Consider the following 19,314-nt stretch of genomic DNA (forward strand, 5'->3'; position numbering starts at 1 on the left):
AGTGCTAAAAACAAGAAAAAAACTGTTTACCAATGCTGTAAAGAAAAATAAACTTGGTTATTGAGATATATTTCTGGAAAAACCTCTTTATCACATGTAATTTTGCTTCTGAAGAAATTGCATTTTGTCTCAAGGATGTTTTACGTATTTTTAGAAGACAAAAATATTGATTCAATTTTATTTAGCTTGCAGATAGCAGCTCTTTTTGCTAACATCTTTTTATGCTTTGTACGTGTGTCTGTGTGTTTATAGGTGGAGCAGGTGAGTCAGCTCGCAGCTCTGGTCGAATCTCAGCTGCAGTTTCACAGACAGTCTATGGAGGTCCTGGAGGAGCTGGCAGAGAGGATGAGAGAAAGGTTAGAGACTAATCTATCATCTATCATTCTTTCTCTGTCTTCATCACATAAAAGAAAATCCCTTTCAAACCCATTTGACATTATTACTTCTCTGGAACACACTAGGAAAAATTTTGAATCGCATATTTGGTCACTTTTTCTAACGCAGTTACAGTGAATGGGAACAAAGCATTCAAGCTTCAAATAGGATGCGAAAGCACTAACAATATCATTAAAGGTGAAGTATGTAGTTTCTGTGACACTAGTGACGCCTCATGGAATTACAAAAAAAAGCTTATTTTCAAACAACCTTGCAAGCACCCCTATCGTGCATCAATAGCCGTGTTTTCCACTGTCGGGTCAAAAGCGAGCGTGCTAGTGCGTTTCCACTGTCACTTCCAGGACTTGATCGGGCCTCATTTGGGCTTCCTTGGGGCCAACAGCTTGGGGTTTTTGGCCCGCCGAATACCTCTGTCCAATGTGGGCCAACTGGGGCTTGAGGATTGGTCATGAGTCAGGAGATGATCAACGCCGCTGCTCATTTCCCATGTTCCCATGTTATTATATCAGGCTACCAGCTAACTTCAACATTTTCAACATTTTAAGCAATTTTCAGCTTAAAGGAACACTCCACTTTTTTTGAAAATAGGCCCATTTTCCAACTCCCCTAGAGTTAAACAGTTGAGTTTTAGCGTTTTCAAATCCATTCAGCCGATCTCCAGGTCTGGCGTTAGCACTTTTAGCATAGCTTAGCATAGATCATTGAATCTGATTAGACCGTTAGCATCTCGCTCAAAAATGACCAAAGAGTTTCGATATTTTTCCTATTTAAAGCTTGACTCTTCTGTAGTTACATGCTAACACTAGGCTTGCAACGATAGTCGGTGTTACCGGTGTTCAGACTCAACACCGGTTACATCACTTGCCCACCGTGGCACCGCCCAACCGTCGTTTTGATTTGTTTATAGTAATAAAATCATTTTGTTCATTTAGAGAACAGACAATACAAATAAAAACTGAAAGTGTCTGCTTAATAAAGCATGATCTTAGTCTCGGCAGCAGCAGGAGTCATTCATCAGAGAGTGAGGAGCTGACTGAGATGATCGCGGAAGATTTGGTTTCAAATTGAAACGTTAAAGCGCCTATTTAAGGGAGCTTGTCATGGTGTTTTTCATTAAGAATAATAGACTAATGAACCCAAAATTCAAGCAACCCGCAGCCGAAGTGGCGCTAATTCAAAACCGAAAGTAAAATGTGCACGGCCGCACAGAGTGCGCATTTACAGACAAACTGTCATTCATTCATGGCGTGCGTCTCAATCAGCTCCCTAGTTCAGTAGTCAGGGCACTGATCAGGACATAACTCAATGCCTGATCAGTGCCCTGACTACTGAACTAGGGAACTGATTGAGATGCACCCATGGCCTCACAGAGCGCACATTGATGGACGAACTGTCATTCATTCATGGCCTCACAGAGCGTGCATTTACAGACGAACTGTCATTCACGTGTGTGCGCACTGGCGCGTTTTCAGTTCAGTTTTCAGTTACGTTATGAAAGCCTGAGCAGTCGTGTTACTTTCGGTTAGATAGAATTAGTGATTTAAAAGCCGAGTTGGTGATACCAGTATTACCGGTGTTGTCACACGTCGATTAACCAGTGGGAACATTTCCTCACCTTTACATCCCCAACTAACACAGACAGAAAATAAAAAGTTGCGATTTTCTAGGGAGATATGGCTAGGAACTATACTCTCATTCCTGCGTTATAATCAAGGAACTTTGCTGCCGTACAAAGGCGCAGTGATATTACGGAGATGCCTGAAAATAGGCTAACTTCCATAAATATAACCAATGTGACAGTCCCCAGCACACTCAGGCAGGTTATTTTCAGGCGCTGCGTAATATTGCGCCGCTGCACCCATGGTATGGAAGCAAAGTTCCTTGATTATTATGCAGGAATGAGAGTATAGTTCCTAACCATATCGGCCTAGAAAATCGCAACTTTTCATTTTCTGTTGGTCTTGGTACACGATGTAACTACAGAAGAGTCAAGTTTTAAATAGGAAAAATATCAAAATTCTTTGGTCATTTTTTTGTCAATACTCTAGTACAAACTTGACTGTAAAACATATGTTTATGTTCATATGTTATGAGACAGTGCTTTTTATCTGGACAAACTTTTAAGGAATAGTTTATGGATCCAGAAAATCTTTTACAATTTTTAGCTCTTAAAGAATCTTTTATAAAAGTTTACTCATTTTGTACAAGTACTTATTTGTGTTTTCTTTTTTCTTTTCTTTTCTTTTTTATTAAATGTTTGTTTTTATATATTGTATTTTTTTTACATGACTTGCCACTACTATTTGAGGCTGCCTACACTGGACACATCAAAGTAAACACCATAAACTGGAAAATGTGTCTTTCTGAACGAACGGGTGCATGATGATGCTGTATTGAAGCGTTCATTGTAGCACGTTGCATCGCAATGCCCCGTTTGCTTTGTGTTTATCACCCGTTTCATCTTTGATGGTCTAAATGCAGTGAATTTTGGCTTGCACTCCTGTAACCGAGGCTGAATGTCTTTTCCCATGTAATGCATCATCAGTCATGTTCCCACACCGGCTAAACACCCTCTGGCTCCATTATAGATTTACGTTGTAGAACAAAACGTCCAAGTAACATCAAGTTATGTTTACCACAGGCCTTATTTTACTCATAAATGTAAAAAACCCATTATAAAAAGCCATAGGAAAATCTCAAGGGAACCACTGGCATATTAGACTTCTGAGTTTTGACATCACAACCCAGCACTCTATAGGTTGAGCTGGAAAAAGATTGACGGATCTGACCAAACCACTCTAAATGTCTTGAAGGCTCAGTGTTTACACTTTTGGGGGAGATAAACCCATGAATGGCATACATAATATTAGTTAATGAACAATAAACTGGGTTTAGAGATAGATATTTTAACATTAAAAATCCTACATACTTTTAAAAAGTCCATATGACCTCTGCAGTATATTCCAAGTGTTCTGAATATTGAAGTAATTTTGGGAGGAACCATTTTCAGCCAATGAAGGATGGTTTACCTGGGACCTGTACCATGATGGTAGCTGAACAAACTCCGGGTTACAGGATTAGTTTCAAGTTGACAAAGCCAAACCCATCCGGCTTTGTTGGTACCATGATGCTGATCATCAGCTTTCTCTGTCAACTCAGGCTTTGATCCTGAGTTTGTCAGTGCACATGAAAGTGTGACATCAGCAGTGAACAGCCAATCACATGCCTTTCAACACAGAGAACGTGTAATTCACTTCTCATAAGAGGGCCAACTCTCAAGAGTTTCAAAACTCTATATATATGCTCGAGACTCGAAGGTCACTTTTTAAAGTTTACTATTTCTACATATTATCTGGATATATTAATATTCATTTAAACTAAATGCTTAATCATTTATAAACTAAAATTGCTTGTGTGTAATGGATTAAGGGTATATTAATTATAAATATATTATAATATAATAATTTGATATGATTTTTAATTGATTTATATAAAGTTATTATCATTAAAGCCAGACAATATATATTTTTTTATCATATAGTGACCTTTTATTTGGAGTAAAAGAAACTGGGGGAGTGAGCTCACAGCTGATTGGTCCAGTTTCATTTTGAGGTCTCTTATCCAGAACATAACCTGCTTCGGAGCAGGTTAGCTGCGGAGCTTAAGTTACACAGATAAAAGCCAAGCCACTTTCATGGTACCTAAAACCCAGGATTGGTGCAATCTAAACTGAAACTTACCTGGCTAGCCAGCGAAACTGGCTTCATGGTACAGGCGCCTGGTTACAACCTGTGTGTGTTTGTGTTTGCATGAATTTGTGTTTGTGTGTGTGTTCTGCAGAGTAAACAAGGCCCAGTCTCAGCCGCGCCAGAAACGGATGCCTGTGTCCAGACCCAGTTTTGATGAGTCGGAAGACTCCAACGGAGGCTGGAATTCGCCAGCTGCGCCGCCCTCGAACCCATCCGCAGGTGAGCCTGCCCTGTTCCTTTACATAAGGCCTCATAAAAACATGATTCAACACCGAGCCAATGTGCTTTCACACATGCAGCCTTTACTGTACATTTAACAGCACTTTTGAGGTGGACTAGATTGGATTCAAATTTTATTTCATCAGGGAGTCTGAAGGGTAATGATTAAAATGAAACTGCAAAAGACAGACCTACCTTCAGGAAAGGTTAATCATACTATTTCCTGTATCAAAGTGGATAATATTGCTTTTGCTCACACATCAAAGCTTTTGAAAATCTTCTGAAAATCATTTTAACCAAGACCAAGGTTTAATTGAAATCAGTCTAATGGGTCAAATTCATTGATTCATGTAACAAAAAGCTCAGATCTCCACATGCTTCACAAGTTTATTCTCATACAGTGTCTGGTTTCTGCGAAGACCAGAGAAGACGACCCAATTGTGACCATATGCACCGTTTCTTCCTGGTTTTCGATAAGCCAGCTTGGGTATTTCCAGTGAACTGTTAGCTGTCATTCTATACTCGCTGTACATGGACACAAAACCATCAATGGTTAAAATTATATTTTAATGCAGTTATCACACTTACCTAATAGGCAAAGCCAATGCTGGACAAATAAACATTGTGTCTGTAATTGGACACGCACACGCAATTTTTCCAGCACTTCAAATGTTGTTTTTAATTTGATGACCAAAAATATTATTTGTTCATCCTTCTGAGATTGTCCCCATTTGTAAAGCCGAACGTTTCAAGAGAAATTAACATAAAAAAAAATGAATTACCACTATAACCAGGAGATGGCGACAGAGGAGCATTTATTGGCTCATATTGGCCATTTCCAGTAATATTTTTTCTCACGTTTTGATTTTTAATAAATATTAAAGGGTTAGTTCACCCAAAAATGAAAATTCTGTCATTAATTACTTACCCTCATGTCGTTCAACACCCGTAAGCCCTCAGTTCATCTTCGGAACACAAATGAAGATATTTTAGTTGAAATCTGATGGCTCTGAAAGGCCTCCATTGACACAATGGCACGGTTCACTCTCAAGACCCTTAAAAGGTACTAAAGACATCGTTACAAAGTCCATCTCACTACAGTGGTTCTAAAATAACTTTATGAATCAGAGAGAATAGTTTTTGTGCGCAAAAAAACCCTAAATAACGACTTACATAGTGATGACGATTTCAAAACACGGCATCATGAAGCTTCGAAGCGTTATGAATCAGTGAGTCGATTCAGCGGTTTGAATCGCCAAATTTCAGCAGTTTGGCGGTTTGACACGCGATCCGAATCATCATTCGGCTCACTGATTCATAACGCTTCGAAGCTTCATGATGCCTTGTTTTGAAATCGTCATCACTATGTAAGTCGTTATTTAGGGTTTTTTTGCGCACAAAAACTATTCTCGCCGATTCATAAAGTTATTTTAGAACCACTGTAGTGAGATGGACTTTGTAACGACGTCTTTAGTACCTTTTAAGGGTCTTGAGAGTGTCCAGTGAATTGTGCCAATGGAGGCCTTTCAGAGCCATCAGATTTCAACTAAAATATCTTCATTTGTGTTCTGAAGATCAACGGAGGTCTGACGGGTGTCGAACGACATGAGGTTAAGTAATTAATGACAGAATTTTCATTTTTGGGTGAACTAACCCTTTAAAGATATTTAAAGATCAATTTTGTCAAGGAGAAGTGTGACATACTCACAAAGTCTCATGAAAACAATAACTTTTATTGTGAATGCGTTACACTGAAAGCTTAGACTGGGTAATTTGATTTCGATTTGATTTCGCCCTGCAGCTCAGGCTGGAAACCTGTACATTAATTTATCCTGCGTCTGTTACACATTTGCGGGAACCAATCACAGACTGGCTTATCCACCTGGCACGCTATTGGCGGGTTGAACACAATGACGGATAGAGAAGAGATGGATCTATGCCTGTTTATCACGCCTCTTGTGCAGGAGAAAATGCATAGCAGACTCCCCTGACCAATGTTCAATCTTAAAAGATTGAGCTTGGTCTAGTGATAGCCAGACAACTGAAAGCTAGCACCGCGCTCTCCTTCCCTTTAGAATCACTGACAGAAACTGTCAGTCAGTGCAGTGCAAGCTCCCTGATTTCGGCACACTTCCCATTTTGTTCAATGAATCTAACTAAAGTGCACAATAAATCTTTAATTTACATTGTTGATGCTTTTTTCACATGAAAGTGTGAAAACTGATGGTCGAATTGAATTTTGCTGAGGAGGAACACTGAAGGATCTTTTTTTTTTTAATGTCGTTTTACCTTTGAATTACTAAATTAATGCTAGGCATGACTATTTAAGTGACTATATTCTGATTATAAACTAAGTGTTACACTATTGATGCTGTTAAAGCTACCTCAGGACATTGACGATACACCAACAAATGACTATTCACCGGAAGTTTTCCAGCTGGCTCTTAAGGACGTTCTGTGCATATGGTCAATTGATTAACTGACGCATGTTCCGAATGGGAAACTGCATGCTGTACAGAGCATATACTGTATAATACTTAGTATTTTAACATTTTGGCTGTCCAAAACCTACATCAGCCTGGCTGACCAGACAGTCAATAACTTGCTTTTGTGTATAGTGGAACCCTCTAAGGAAACAGACTGTCTGAGGTTTCAAGCTGCCTTCCAAGGCACTATAAAGTCGTGTCTCAAGATCTAGAAAAAAAATTACAGGGACTTTAGTCATAGCCAAGCAAATATTTATTGACTACAATGCTTATTTCTCATAGAAATTAAGTCATATGCTGGGGAAAAAAATAAGAAAACTTTCAATTGCTCAATCGGACACCATATTGTAGTATTTATTAATATTTTGAATTAGTTTTTATTTTTATATTTTCTGCTTTCATTATAATTGTGGTTTGTTTTTAGTAATTTTGTTATGTGCTTTCATCATTTTAATTAGTTTTTTAAATATTTAGATAGTTTTAGTAATTGTAGTACTTTAAACTTAAACTTGTTTATTTAAGTTAGTTGTTTTTTTAAGTGTAGGTTTTAAAATTTTTAAATTTGATTTGATTTCAATAAAATATTAATTCATAAAAAATTAAGTATTATTCAATTCAAATCAAATAACAAAAAATTTAATAAAAAAAGTTGAAGTAATACAATTACTAATCATAAAACTCAAATAAAAATAGAAACATAAAAAAACGAACAAAAATGAAAAAAGCCCACAACAAAATACTTTTAAAACCCGTAAAATATAAAAATAAAAAAATTCTAAAATTCAGTATTGAGTTCGCTTTTATTTTTATATTTTCAGTTTTTATTTTTATTTTAAGTATTTTGTTATGGGCTTTTGTCATTTTTGTTAGTTATTTATGTTTATATTTTTTATTATTTTTTTCAGTTTTATTGATTAGTAATTGTAGTACTTCAACTTTTTTATTTCATTTAGTTGCCAAGGCAACATTTCTAATTTTAATCATATATTTTTATTTTATTTTAGCTTTATTTCAATAACTGGAATCGATTTTTGTGGTTTTGTTTTGGCTTTAGTCAACAGTAACAGCATTGGTGCATTGCGAGATGTGCTCTGTTGTATACAGCACATTTTAGCAAATGTCACAATATGTAGAAGTCATCTAGGTATTATATGCATAAAGAAAATCAGTTATCATGCATATTTTTGTGTGGATGGATGTGTGCCTGTGTCAGTTGGTTTTCACTGTAAAAGACTGTGTGTGATCACCGATCTGTGTGTGTGAAGCCACGCAGAGACTGACTATTGTTTATTCTTTCTTTTACGTCAGCGGCCCCCTCCTTTAACAGGACATCTTCACGCCAAAAACGTAATTGTGAGTCATATGCAAACACACACTTGACATGGTGAAGGGCTTTTATTCTATGCCAGATTTTTCCCAGCCTCAATTCCTATAATGAAAACGAGCAGTGTGAATCACCCACCTGCTAAATACACTCCCACACATACTGCAACAAACCTGTGATGAGCACAGACAGTACACTCATGTATATGAGATGAGGCTCTGTTTGTGTGACACATTTATTTTCCCTTCATAAGATGAATCAAAAGCCTGATCACATGTTGAATTATCCACCGGGGAGCTCGTTTAGCGCAAGAATGAGTTATTAAAACCTGCATTATTTTTAAACATCTCACACATACACAAACAAGCTGTTGTTAAACGTATAGGGTCTCTTCTAAGGCAGCATTCTAACCTACATTTACTTGGTAATTGATTTGGAACGCACTACATAGGCAGCACACGCGCCACGATTTGCAGTGATTCCCAATAGAGTTTGACGTTATGTGGAGAATGTTAAATGAGTGAATGTTTGTGCTGTCTAGCATGCAGTGAATGTGGATTGCTTGAGAACTACTTTTGATCCTTTTGTTCTTGTTTGGAGGGGGCAGAACTGTCCTTTTTCTTTGATAAATCTATCTATTCTTTTAACTTTCTTAATGCACACCTTTGCATGAAAGCTGTAGTGCATGTGCTTAAAGCTGCAGTCCGTAACTTTTTGCGCTCTAGCGGTTAATAAACAGAACTGCATGCGTCTTGCGGAAGAACATTGCAGCCGGAGCTACTTCTCTCTGTTTATGTCTATGGCGAGTCACGCAGGGACTGTGCTCCTCCGCAGCGCTTCCTACCAGACCGGTCTGAAATAGTCCCAATATAAACACTTATTATAAGTGTACCATAATGATTCAGGGTAAGACAAAAACACGCTTTGGAAAATGGATTCATGTGGGACATTCTCATCATATAATTTTTGTATTTCTTGAACACAAAAAAAGTTACGGACAGCAGCTTTAAAATGCTAAATATGTTTGGTGTAGGTCAGTTTTCATTAAAGACCATTTCTTTTTCATGACATTAGCACTTTCCACAAGTTGAGTACAAATTGCGGTCTTTTTTTCTTCTTTTTTTAATAAAGGCACCAATCCCAGGTTCTTTGGAGAGAGAACTATTAGACATTATCTAACCTAAAATTAACCGTTTGTAAAGTTTAAAACGCACCAACTCTCTATTTTTAGACAAATTTTAGGGTTGACTGCATTCGTCAAGCACTCAACTCTGCTGCCAAGATTAGCGTAAGAAAAATGATCAAGCAAAAATATATTCTATAATTTATGGGACATATAGGTTTATAAATAACTACAAACCAAGAACTTTCAACCTTCATACCTATTCTGGTCATTCCTACTCATTTTATTATATTTATTAGTGCTGTCAAATCGATTAATCGCATCTAACATAAAAGTGAATGTGTATGTATGTATATTAATAATTAATACAAATAAAAAAAATCTATCAAAAATTAAATATTTTTTAATAAACATTTTAAATGTTTGGTAAATTGTATTTATTTTTAATATAAGATCTAACATAAAATGTGCGTGCGTGCATGCGTGCGTGCGTGTAATTTACAAACTTTTATGTTATATGCGATTTGACAGCACTAAAATACACATTTAAATACATTAAATACATTTAATAAATACACATTTATTGTTGTATTATTATTTTATTATTTGTATTAATTATTCATTTGATTACAATTTTTTTATATATATTTTTTTTATTTAACCTTTTAAACCTAGAATTTCATTATTATGGTAATTCTTGATGTTTACTGCTAGAATTAAGAAAATGACATGCATCAGTATTTAACAAAATCATTAGTTAATTTATTGTTTATTTTATTTATTTGGTCTATTTTTCATTACTATCTATTATTATTGAACCTTAAACTAGGATTTCTTTATTTTGGCAATTGCTAGAATTAACAATGACACATGTTTTAAAAAATGTTAAAAAATGTAACGTGGACTTCATAAAATAGGGTTTTGCAAAATTTTATTTAAAAAAAAAGCATATATTTTCTTTCTTTTTTTGTTTTGTTTAAAGCCCTATTTTGTACCATATTCACTCAAAAATAGTGTTTAAAGAATTTAATGTTCCTTTTAATTTAGTGTTCCACATCTGCACTTGTTCACCAATAGTCAATTTCTCTGATTGTTTTTTTTTCTCTGTATTTTTTTAATCTCTCTGTTCACTTTTCCTTTTTCTCCTCTCTGTGTGCATCTTCACCCTTTATCCTCTCTTATCCTCAAACATTCTTTGGTCTCCATAGCGACAGATCAGCCGTGCTGCAAGGCTCTGTATGACTTTGAACCAGAGAACGCCGGAGAGCTTGGCTTCTACGAGGGCGACGTCATCACACTGACCAATCAGATAGACGAGAACTGGTACGAGGGAAGCCTGCGCGGCCAGGCGGGATTGTTCCCCTGCAACTACGTGGAGGTGATGGTGCCCCTGCGGCACTGATCACACACAGAAAAGAACAAGAGAAAGTGCAATGTCAGGTACAGACAGACAGGGAAAAGGGTTGTATTTCACCATGAGAACGTTGACCTCCTGAAAGAGATGCAGTATGTGTCCGGGTTATTATTTGTTACTTAGGGTTGAGGTCCAGCTTTGTAGTTCATCTCAGTAAAACACCACCATTCCCTAAAGTACAATAAACATCATTGAGTAGTATATCAAAGATAAATCCGTTTTGGGAGTGTTCATTCTAGAGTCAAAAGGATATTATTTTCATATCAGTTTCCTATAATGATGTTACTTGCTTACAAATGCCCTCAGCAGCATCTTTACTGTATAAGAAATGTCTCTTGTTGGTAATCACTGACCTCTAGTGGCCATGTATGAGCTAGCAATCACAGCTCAGCTTTTTGTTGACCGGCGAAAAGCTCAGCGTGTTGGATTAGAACTCATTTTACTTCATAATGCAGTTTTTATTAGCATGGTAATTAGTTTGAATCGCATGAACGAATAACTGACCCTTTCCCATTGACTTTAGTTGTACTGGGTTTCTTTCATTTCTCTTAAAGGGATAGTTCACCAAAAAGTGACAATTCTGTCATCATTTACTCACCCTCAAGTTGTTCCAAACCTGTATGAATTTCTGTCTTCGGCTGAACACAAAAGAAGATGTTTTGAAGAACATGGATGCCCAAACAGTTGATGAACCCCATTGACTTCCATAGCATGGAGAATAAGATATGGGGGCCGATTAACTTTGGTCACTGGTTCGGTTACTGACATTCTTCAAAATATCTTCTTTTGTGTTCAGCAGAAGAAAGAAATCCATTCTTTTCAAATTCAGGTTTGGAACAACTTGAGGGTGAGTAAATGAGGACCATTTTTATTTGTGCCTGAAATAGCCCTTTAAATGCTGTGCTCACTTGAGCATTATTAATTTGGTCAGCATTGAGTTTAATCTAATGTTATGTTTGTGTTAAACAAAAAGCGAGGCCATTTAGTAAATTCAGGAAAACAAAACTGTCCTCACATGAGCATTAACAGAGTTAGGTTCACCTAAAATTAGAAATGAAGTTTCGATTTCTCACCCTCATGTTGTTCCAAACACATTCAGTTTGATAATATTGAAAAGTCATATGCTTTTGGAAGGACATGAGGGTGAGTCAATAATGACAGAATGAATCATTCCTTTAAATCCTCACTTCCTGCTTCCAGATTCTATTTTTAAATGAGTATGTAAATGAGGTAATTCCAGCTGTTTGATTAACCAGAAATGCCAGTTGATGCTTATGTAGACATTAGACATCAATCATTTATACTTCTTTTTCTGCATGATTCCACCTCTTGCTCTTTTCTATGGAAAAAGGAACCTTTACAAATCCACTTCCGCACTGTACTCGTGTTTTCCGAGAACTTTGTTGTGATCTTTATAGTGGGAGACACACAAATAAAGCCTCATAGCGTTATTGCTGTGGTTTATGATTAAAGATCTGATTACAGATATTACAGCTCCACGGGGATGTGGGGTTCATAAAAAAACGGGAAATTAAGTGTGTGAAGCTCTTTTTGTGATTCTGTTTTTAAGCCCAGTTTGTTTGTCTTCTGGGTTTATACGGCTTTAATCTGTTTCCCTTCCTCAAATCGGGAATTCAGAAGTTCCCTCTAACCACTGACCCTGGTTCAGTTTCTATCCCTCAGGGAAAGGTATGTTTGCTTTAGTCCTACCGTACAGATAAACTCACTGGGACGTATTCATATAATTCAACATGCGCAGAGCAAATTTCTCTGCATATAGTGTTGATGTAAGAATGGATTTATAAACAGCTGATGCAAATTTGTTCTGCCTGTTGTTGTCGCCGTGGATAAACTGTACCAAGCAAATGTTTACATAATATATCATTGTATTTAAAGTCAGTCTGGATTTTGTGTTAGTCTTTTCATTACAATAATGATGTTATTAAACCGTTTGTAGAGTACATTATGATTTTGAAGATACAATCACTACAAATGTCAAGTTGTAGTTAGACAACAAAATTGAACCGCTACGGAGCCCCTAAAGGGACATGATGGTGGATTTTTTTTTTTAAAGCTTTTGAGTTCCCCCGAGTAATTTTGCGTTCATTCACCAAATGTTTGTGTTCTCCCAGGAAAATGTGCGTTCACTCACAAAGAACTCAAAACGTCAATGCGTTTCAAAGCTTTCAAATTTTTTGCGATCTTCCGAGAAACTCTGTTCGCTCGCAAAACTTGTGCAATCCCCCGAGAAAATTTGCATCCATTCGCAAAATGTTTGCATTCCCCAAAAAAAGTTGCGTTCGCTCTCAGACTCAAAAGTTTTGCGATTTAAATGCAGTTTCAGAGCTTTCAAAGTTTTTACGTTCCTCCGAGTAACTTAGCATTCGCCCGCGAAACTTGTTCAACCCCCCAAAGAAACTGTTCGCCCGCAAAGAACTCAAAACGTCAATGTCTTTGCACGCGAATGCAAAGATTAAAAGCTTTCAAAGTTTTTGCGTTCTTCCGAGAAACTCTCGCAAAACTTGTGCATTCCGTTTTAATTTACAAAGAACTAAAAATGTTGCGATCAAACGCAGTTTCAGAGCTTTCAACGTTTTTGCGTTCCTTCGAGAAAATTTGCGTCCATTTGCAAAATGTTTACATTCCCCAAAAAACTTTGCGTTCGCTCACAGAGAACTAAATTTTGCTAGCAGACAGTGTCAAAGTGTTTGCTTTCCCCCGAAAAAATTTGCATCCATTCGCACAATGTTTGCATTGCCCAAAATAACGTTGCGTTCGCTCTCAAAGACTCAAGTTTCGCGATCCAACGCAGTTTCAGAGCTTTCAGAATTTTTGCGTTCCTCCGAAGAACTTCGCATTCGCTCGCAAAACTTGTGCAACCCCCCAAAGAAACTGTGTTCGCTCTCAAAGAACTCAAACATTTTGCGATCCAACGCAGTTTCAGAGCTTTCAGAATTTTTGCGTTCCTCCGAAGAACTTAGCATTCGCTCGCAAAACTTGTGCAACCCCCCAAAGAAACTGTGTTCGCTCACAAAGAACTAAAATGTTTTGCGATCCAACGCAGTTTCAGAGCTTTCAGAATTTTTGCGTTCCTCCAAAGAACTTAGCATTCGCTCGCAAAACTTGTGCAACCCCCCAAAGAAACTGTGTTCGCTCGCAAAGAACTCAAACGTTTTGCGATCAAATGCAGTTTCAGAGCTTTCAAAGTTTTTGCTTTCCTCCCAGAAACTTTGCGTCCATTTGCAAAATGTTTACATTCCCCAAAAAAACTTTGCGTTCGCTCACAAAGAACTCAATTTTGCGAGCAGAGAGCTTCAAAGTGTTTGCGTTCCTCCGAGAAACTTCGCATTCGCTCGCAAAACTTGTGCAATCCCCACAAGAAACTTTGTGTTCGCTTGCAAAGACCTCAAAACATCAATGCCTTTGCACGCAAACGCAAAGTTTCAAAGCTTTCAAAGTTTTTGCATTTTTCCGTGAAACTTTGCGTTCGCTTACAAAGAACTAAAAATTTTGAGAGCTAACGCAGTTTCAAAGCTTTCAAAGTGTTTGCGTTTCTTCGAGAAAATTTGCGTCCATTCATAAAATGTTTGCATTCCCTCAAGAAACTGTTCGCTCGCAAAGAACTCAAAACATCAATGCCTTTGTGTGTGAACACAGTTTCAAAGCTTTCAAAGTTTTTGCATTCTTCTTCGTTTCTCTGGGGAGCATAAAACACTTGCGAGAGAACGCAAAAGCAGTGACGTATAATTTTTCCTTCCATCTTGTATTGTTTTCCATCATCATGTCCCTTTACGTCCTCTGTAGAACATTCTGCAATTAAATATCGCCACTTTTTAAAGAACATTCTTAGGATGACAGTGATGCTCAGTATAGTTTTAGATTATATATCTTTGAACAACATGCCAAATGGAGAGATTGGACACATTTAGATCATCTATAGCATTTTCAGGACATATTCATATTGATCATATTTTAGATTTCTTTTTCTTTTTAGTTTGCGTTACTGGAAACTTGACGAAAGGGACTGTAAACTGGAGTCTGTGTCCATTGAAAACTGGGATATGGTTGTAATCTGCCCAGAGTTACTGTAGTTAAATTAATAAATCCGAACTGATGCAGAGCATATTGTTTATTGTTGTGCATCATAATGCAGTAATAGGTCAACGTATGTAAGGTACTCTGGAGTGAACGTACCACCGTGAAAAATGCCCCAGAATGATTTCAGCATCTAAAGATCCTGCCAGCACCTCTTTCTCTTTTACTTTACATTTGCATTAGCCGGCAGATCTGATGTCATGCCAGTCAGGTAACCCAGAAAGAAACCAGTGTGACCAGCTTTTGTAAAGTACCGTGGAAACGCATTACTTTTCCTGCGTCATTGTGTGTCGGGTAAGGGATTCCAGTCCCAGATCCCATTTGCATCAGGTTCAGGTCTTGCTCTGAGTTAACCCTATTTCACCTTGCACGTTTCTAAATGCTGCTTCTACTGTAGTACGCTCAGCATATGACATGCTTTCTGCTCACACTACATTTAAAAGCAATCTTTTATTATAGGTAGAATGTATTATATGTGATGGAAAACCTTGCTTGTGCCTCTTATTGTCCATGGTAAACATTGTTAGGCCAGTCATCATGTGTTTGAGAAAGTGTTTCAGAAAGAATGCTTCTTTGAATCAGTATTTCCTGCGTAATCCATTCGTGATTTATGTTTTGTTATAAAAATGTGCAGGGAACATTGTATATTTTTCATTTTAAATAAAGGTGGAAACTATAGTTCTCTGTGTTTTTCTTTTGGCCAGTGCTCGCTCTGAGCAGGTTTCTCTCACCGCTGAGTGTGAGAAGTACGCCTGTGCGATATTGAAGAAAAATGCGATATGCAATACCTTGTTACATAATGCGATATTCGATATGCGATACGATATTGCTTTTTAAACGATTTTTGATTTAAATTATATTAAAACAAATATGTAAAAACTGAGAATGATACCATTTATGTGTTTCACATTCTTTCTGGGAAAAGAAAGCATTGCTACAACTTCTGTTTAGCAAAGTGACCAGCAGTGTTTTAGCAAAAATTAATGTCACAAATCTGACAATATAATTTTAACATCAATGTAAACAACAAAAAATGTAATGCCAATATTTAAATATCAACAACTCTTTGCTTATATCAACCTAAAACTTAACATTAAGAACATCCAGGTAAACTAACACACCTGAACTAGGGGTGGATGATTATTTTTGTTATTTTAATTGATCTTTGTTACATTTACATTTAGTCATTTAGCAGACTCTTTTATCCAAAGCGACTTACAAATGAGGGAAATAGAAGCAGCTAGAGCAGTCTAAGGGCAACAATATGCAAGTGCTGTAACAATTCTCAGTTAATCTAGCACAGAACAGATTTTTTTTTTTTTTATATATAAATAAATTAGACAGACAGACAATGAATAGAATGATAAGTGCTATTCTCGATCGGTCAGGTGTTGCTGGAAAAGATATGTCTTTAGACGTTTTTTGAAAATGGCTACAGACTCGGCCGCACGAATTGAGATAGGCAGGTCATTCCACCAGGTGGGAACGGTCCAGGAAAAGGTCTGTGACAGCGATTTCATGCCTCTCTGGTATGGCACCACGAGGCGTCGTTCACTGGCAGAACGCAAGTTCCTGGAGGGTGTGTAAGTCTGAACGAGTGTTATTAAAAATAAGAACTAAAAACAGTAGTCTTCACGTGAATTAAATATACACTGATACATGGTAAAGCTGCAAAGATTAAGAGCACTGAGTGATTTTCTCTTTTTCTTTTGTTTGACAGACAGCGCCATGTTTACTGTATGAGCAGGTTTACTGTATGAGCAGGTTTACTGTATGAGCAGGTTTACTGTATGAGCAGTTTTACTGTATGAGCAGTTTTACTGTATGAGCAGTTTTACTGTATTAGCAGGTTTACTGTATGAGCAGTTTTACTGTATGAGCAGTTTTACTGTATTAGCAGGTTTACTGTATGAGCAGTTTTACTGTATGAGCAGGTTTACTGTATGAGCAGGTTTACTGTATGAGCAGGTTTACTGTATGAGCAGTTTTACTGTATGAGCAGTTTTACTGTATTAGCAGGTTTACTGTATGAGCAGTTTTACTGTATGAGCAGTTTTACTGTATGAGCAGTTTTACTGTATGAGCAGTTTTACTGTATTAGCAGGTTTACTGTATGAGCAGTTTTACTGTATGAGCAGTTTTACTGTATTAGCAGGTTTACTGTATGAGCAGTTTTACTGTATGAGCAGTTTTACTGTATTAGCAGGTTTACTGTATGAGCAGGTTTACTGTATGAGCAGTTTTACTGTATGAGCAGTTTTACTGTATGAGCAGGTTTACTGTATGAGCAGGTTTACTGTATGAGCAGTTTTACTGTATGAGCAGGTTTACTGTATGAGCAGGTTTACTGTATGAGCAGGTTTACTGTATGAGCAGGTTTACTGTGAGCAGGTTTACTGTATGAGCAGGTTTACTGTATGAGCAGTTTTACTGTATTAGCAGGTTTACTGTATGAGCAGGTTTACTGTATGAGCAGGTTTACTGTATGAGCAGTTTTACTGTATGAGCAGTTTTACTGTATTAGCAGGTTTATTGTATTAACAGGTTTGCTGTATTAACAGGTTTGCTGTATTAGCAGGTTTGCTGTATTAGCAGGTTTACTGTATGAGCAGGTTTACTGTATGAGCAGGTTTACTGTATTAACAGGTTTACTGTATTAACAGGTTTACTGTATTAGCAGGTTTACTGTATTAGCAGGTTTACTGTATGAGCAGGTTTACTGTATGAGCAGGTTTACTGTATGAGCAGTTTTACTGTATTGACAGGTTTACTGTATGAGCAGGTTTACGGTATGAGCAGGTTTACTGTATGAGTAGGTTTACTGTATGAGCAGGTTTACTGTGAGCAGGTTTACTGTATGAGCAGGTTTACTGTATGAGCATGTTTACTGTATGAGCAGGTTTACTATTTTAGCAGGTTTACTGTATTAGCAGGTTTACTGTATGAGCAGGTTTAGTATGAGCAGGTTTACTGTGAGCAGGTTTACTGTATGAGCAGGTTTACTGTTTTAGCAGGTTTACTGTATTAGCAGGTTTACTGTATGAGCAGGTTTAGTATGAGCAGGTTTACTGTGAGCAGGTTTACTGTATGAGCAGGTTTACTGTATGAGCAGGTTTACTGTGAGCAGGTTTACTGTATGAGCAGGTTTACTGTTGTAGCAGGTTTACTGTATTAGCAGGTTTACTGTATGAGCAGGTTTTTTTGTATGAGCAGGTTTACTGTATGAGCAGGTTTACTGTATTAGCAGGTTTGCTGTATTAACAGGTTTACTGTATTAACAGGTTTACTGTTTGAGCAGGTTTACTGTATTAACAGGTTTACTGTTTTAGCAGGTTTACTGTATGAGCAGGTTTACTGTATTAACAGGTTTACTGTATTAGCAGGTTTACTGTATTAACAGGTTTACTGTTTGAGCAGGTTTACTGTATTAACAGGTTTACTGTTTTAGCAGGTTTACTGTATTAGCAGGTTTACTGTATGAGCAGGTTTACTGTATGAGTAGGTTTACTGTGAGCAGGTTTACTGTATGAGCAGGTTTACTGTATGAGCAGGTTTACTGTATTAGCAGGTTTACTGTTTGAGCAGGTTTACTGTATTAGCAGGTTTACTGTATGAGCAGGTTTTTCTGTATGAGCAGGTTTACTGTATTAGCAGGTTTACTGTATTAACAGGTTTACTGTTTGAGCAGGTTTACTGTATTAACAGGTTTACTGTATGAGCAGGTTTACTGTATTAGCAGGTTTACTGTATGAGCAGGTTTACTGTTTGAGCAGGTTTACTGTTTGAGCAGGTTTACTGTATTAGCAGGTTTACTGTATTAACAGGTTTACTGTATGAGCAGGTTTACTGTATGAGCAGGTTTACTGTTTTAGCAGGTTTACTGTATTAGCAGGTTTACTGTTTGAGCAGGTTTACTGTTTGAGCAGGTTTACTGTTTGAGCAGGTTTACTGTATGAGCAGGTTTACTGTTTGAGCAGGTTTACTGTATGAGCAGGTTTACTGTATTAGCTGGTTTACTGTATTAGCAGGTTTATTAGCAGGCTGTCACTTTAAGACTTAATGCACGGATCCTATTGACACAAATTCGGTTTCTTTCCCCAACTGATATCGTTCACTTAAAGCATAACGGACTGTGTTTACATGAATACTCCAGAAGGCTCCAGCCAAGCCTGCAGCGCTCCTGTCAGAAACTGAAGCTTCCGCGTCTCGATCGCCCCTCGGTGGCCAGTCCCACACTAAACAATTCAATTACACTTCAAATAATTGTTTCCTAAAGATGGTTTCTGTCATTTTAGGCAGTTTTTATTACGACGATTTCATTTCAAGTGTTAGTTTTTTAAATAAGTTTAGTTTTAGTGAGTTATGTGATGCTATAAAAACGGGGGGTGTGACGTCATGATTGACAGCTGAGATTGACGGCTTCTTTGAGTGAAGTTGTCACTGAGGCACTAACTGACTTTTTTCAGGATTTTTGGCAGGAGATTGGAGCTTTAGCTTTAATTTCTACA

General features: G+C 37.3%; 1 protein-coding gene across 2 annotated transcripts in view; it reads left to right on the forward strand.

The window, feature by feature from the left end:
• Positions 1-15,478, forward strand: part of sh3gl1a (SH3-domain GRB2-like 1a) — a 48,983-nt gene extending 33,505 nt beyond the window's left edge. Inside the window, exons 7-10 of one of the 2 annotated variants that reach the window (XM_079820588.1) lie at positions 253-356; positions 4,237-4,364; positions 8,159-8,203; positions 10,506-15,478. In XM_079820588.1, coding sequence (XP_079676714.1) covers positions 253-356; positions 4,237-4,364; positions 8,159-8,203; positions 10,506-10,699 — 471 coding nt within the window. In that variant the 3' untranslated portion in view covers positions 10,700-15,478. The remainder of the gene's footprint in view (positions 1-252; positions 357-4,236; positions 4,365-8,158; positions 8,204-10,505) is intronic. The other variant, XM_079820589.1, reaches the window with a different exon arrangement.
• The last annotated feature ends 3,836 nt before the right edge of the window (positions 15,479-19,314 follow it).

The sequence above is a fragment of the Gobio gobio genome (assembly GCF_949357685.1).
Source record: "Gobio gobio genome assembly, chromosome: 6".
In the NCBI taxonomy this organism is placed as follows: Eukaryota; Metazoa; Chordata; class Actinopteri; order Cypriniformes; family Gobionidae; genus Gobio; species Gobio gobio.